General features: G+C 56.3%; 1 protein-coding gene across 1 annotated transcript; it reads left to right on the plus strand.

Annotated features, from left to right (window-relative positions):
* Positions 1-2: 2 nt before the first annotated feature.
* Positions 3-1,833, plus strand: LOC105533270 (corneodesmosin-like; the record flags this gene model as incomplete). The annotated part of the gene is made up of 1 exon (XM_011971660.1): positions 3-1,833. A coding segment is annotated over one exon (1,386 nt), but the record flags the coding sequence as incomplete, so codon positions are not given.
* Between the last annotated feature and the right edge of the window lie 610 nt (positions 1,834-2,443).

The raw sequence follows: 2,443 nt of genomic DNA on the forward strand, positions 1-2,443 counted from the left end.
GTGGCTCCAGTGGATCCAGCGTTGCCCAGGGTGGTTCTGCAGGATCTTTTAAGCCAGGAACAGGGTATTCCCAGGTCAGCTACTCCTCCGGATCTGGCTCTAGTCTACAAGGTGCACCCAGTTCCTCCCAGCTGGGCGGCAGCGGCTCCCAGCCCGGCAGCGGCTCCCAGCCCGGCAGCAGCGGCTCTCACTCAGGAAGCAGCGGCTCTAACGCAGGAAGCAGCGGCTCTAATACAGGAAGCAGTAGCTCTCACTTGGGAAGCAGCAGCTCTCATTCCAGCAGCAGCAGCAGCTTTCAGTTCAGCAGCAGCAGCTCCCAAGTAGGGAGTGGCTCTGCTCTGCCAACCAGTGACAACGCTTACCGCGGAATACTAAACCCTTCCCAGCCTGGACAAAGCTCTTCCTTTTCCCAGACCAGTGGCCAAAGGGTCAGCTCCAACCAGCGTCCCTGTAGTTCAGACATCCCCGACTCTCCCTGCAGTGGAGGGCCCATCATCTCACACTCCGGCCCCTACATCCCCAGCTCCCACTCTGTGTCAGGGGGTCAGAGGCCTGTGGTGGTGGTGGTGGAGCAGCACGGTTCTGGTGGCCCTGGAGTGGTTCAAGGTCTCCCCTGCAGCAACGGTGGCCTTCCAGGCAAGCCCTGTCCCCCAATCACCTCTGTAGACAAATCCTATGGTGGCTACGAGGTGGTGGGTGGCTCCTCTGACAGTTATCTGGTTCCAGGCATGACCTACAGTAAAGGGAAAATCTACCCTGTGGGCTACTTCACCAAAGATAACCCTGTGAAAGGCTCTCCAGGGGTCCCTTCCTTTGCAGCTGGGCCCCCCATCTCTGAGGGCAAATACTTCTCCAGCAACCCCATCATCCCCAGCCAGTCGGGAGCTTCCTCAGTCATTGCATTCCAGCCAGTGGGGACTGGTGGGGTCCAGCTCTGTGGAGGCGGCTCCACAGGCTCCAAGGGACCCTGCTCTCCCTTCAGTTCTCGAGTCCACAGCAGTTCTAGCATTTCCAGCAGCTCCGGTTCACCCTACCATCCCTGCGGCAGCACTTCCCAGAGCCCCTGCTCCCCGCCAGGCACCGGCTCCTTCAGCAGCAGCTCTAGTTCCCAATCCAGTGGCAAAATCATCCTTCAGCCTTGTGGTAGCAAGTCCAGCTCTTCTGGTCACCCTTGCATGTCTGTCTCCTCCTTGACACTGACTGGGGACCCCGATGGCTCGCCCCATCCCGATCCCTCCGCTGGTGCCAAGCCCTGTGGCTCCGGCAGTGCTGGAAAGATCCCCTGCCGCTCCATCCGGGATATCCTAGCCCAAGTGAAGCCTCTGGGGCCCCAGCTAGCTGACCCTGAGGTTTTCCTACCCCAGGGAGAGTTACTCGACAGTCCATAAGTCAACTTTCGTGTGTGTGCATGCCTTGGGCACAAACAAGCACATACACTATATCCCATATGGGAGAAGTCCAGTGCCCAGGCACAGGGTCAGCTCAGTTTCCCTCCTCCTTCCCAAAAGAATGGCTCTGCTTTCTCCACTACCCCAAGGTTGCAGACTCTCTCTTATCACCCCTTCCTCCTTCCTCTTCCCAAAATGGTAGATTCAAAGCTCCTCTCTTGATTCTCTCCTACTGTTTAAATTCCCATTCCACCGCAGTGTCCCTCAGCCAGATCACCACCCCTTACAATTCCCTCTGCTGTGTCTTTGAAATGGTCCATTGAGTAACACCCCCATCAGCCTCTCAACTGGGAAACCCCTGAAATGCTCCCAGAGCACCTCTGACGCCTGGAAAAGTTATACCTTCCTCTTCCCCTTTACCAAATAAAGCAAAGTCAAACCATCATCTGGAAACAGTGGCCACTTTTCAGTGACCTCTGGTCAACCCACCCAATATGCCACTGGGCTCTGGCTCCCAATTCCAGCCCACCCTCCGTTACAGAGCTCACCACGCCCTCCTAGATCACCGTCCGCAACACACCCATTGCCTCTCAAGGCCCTTATCTCAGCCCCTTCCTGCGGCCACTTCCCTCAGTGCTCAGATGCTTCCCTGGGTGAGGGAGACACTGGGTGAGGGAGACGACCCTCAGAGGTTGGAGCAGGCTCGCTGTTGTCTCTGGATCCTGGACAGATGCTCAGTAAACTGTGGGGACTAGGTGCAGACTTTTTGCCTTCTTGGAGTCCTGGGTCTCTTCTGAGAGCCTGGCTGGTGCTCTTCCTACGCCTCTATAGGTCTCTGTCTCTCTCATTTTCCTTCAAAAGCTGGCCTGTATTTCTCTTCTACCTTCCAGCTCCTCCCACAGAGGAGGAAGACAATAAATATTTGTTGAACTGAAAGCAGAGATTGCCTGGCCTCCCAGATCCTTCCTCCTTTTCCGTCCTCTCTCATTGCTCCAGGAAATCCATTCTCTTCCCATTCCTCATTCACCATGGGGTCCTCCTTCTCCTTATTTAGG

The sequence above is a fragment of the Mandrillus leucophaeus genome, unplaced genomic scaffold (genome assembly GCF_000951045.1).
Source record: "Mandrillus leucophaeus isolate KB7577 unplaced genomic scaffold, Mleu.le_1.0 Scaffold1234, whole genome shotgun sequence".
NCBI classification, from domain to species: Eukaryota; Metazoa; Chordata; class Mammalia; order Primates; family Cercopithecidae; genus Mandrillus; species Mandrillus leucophaeus.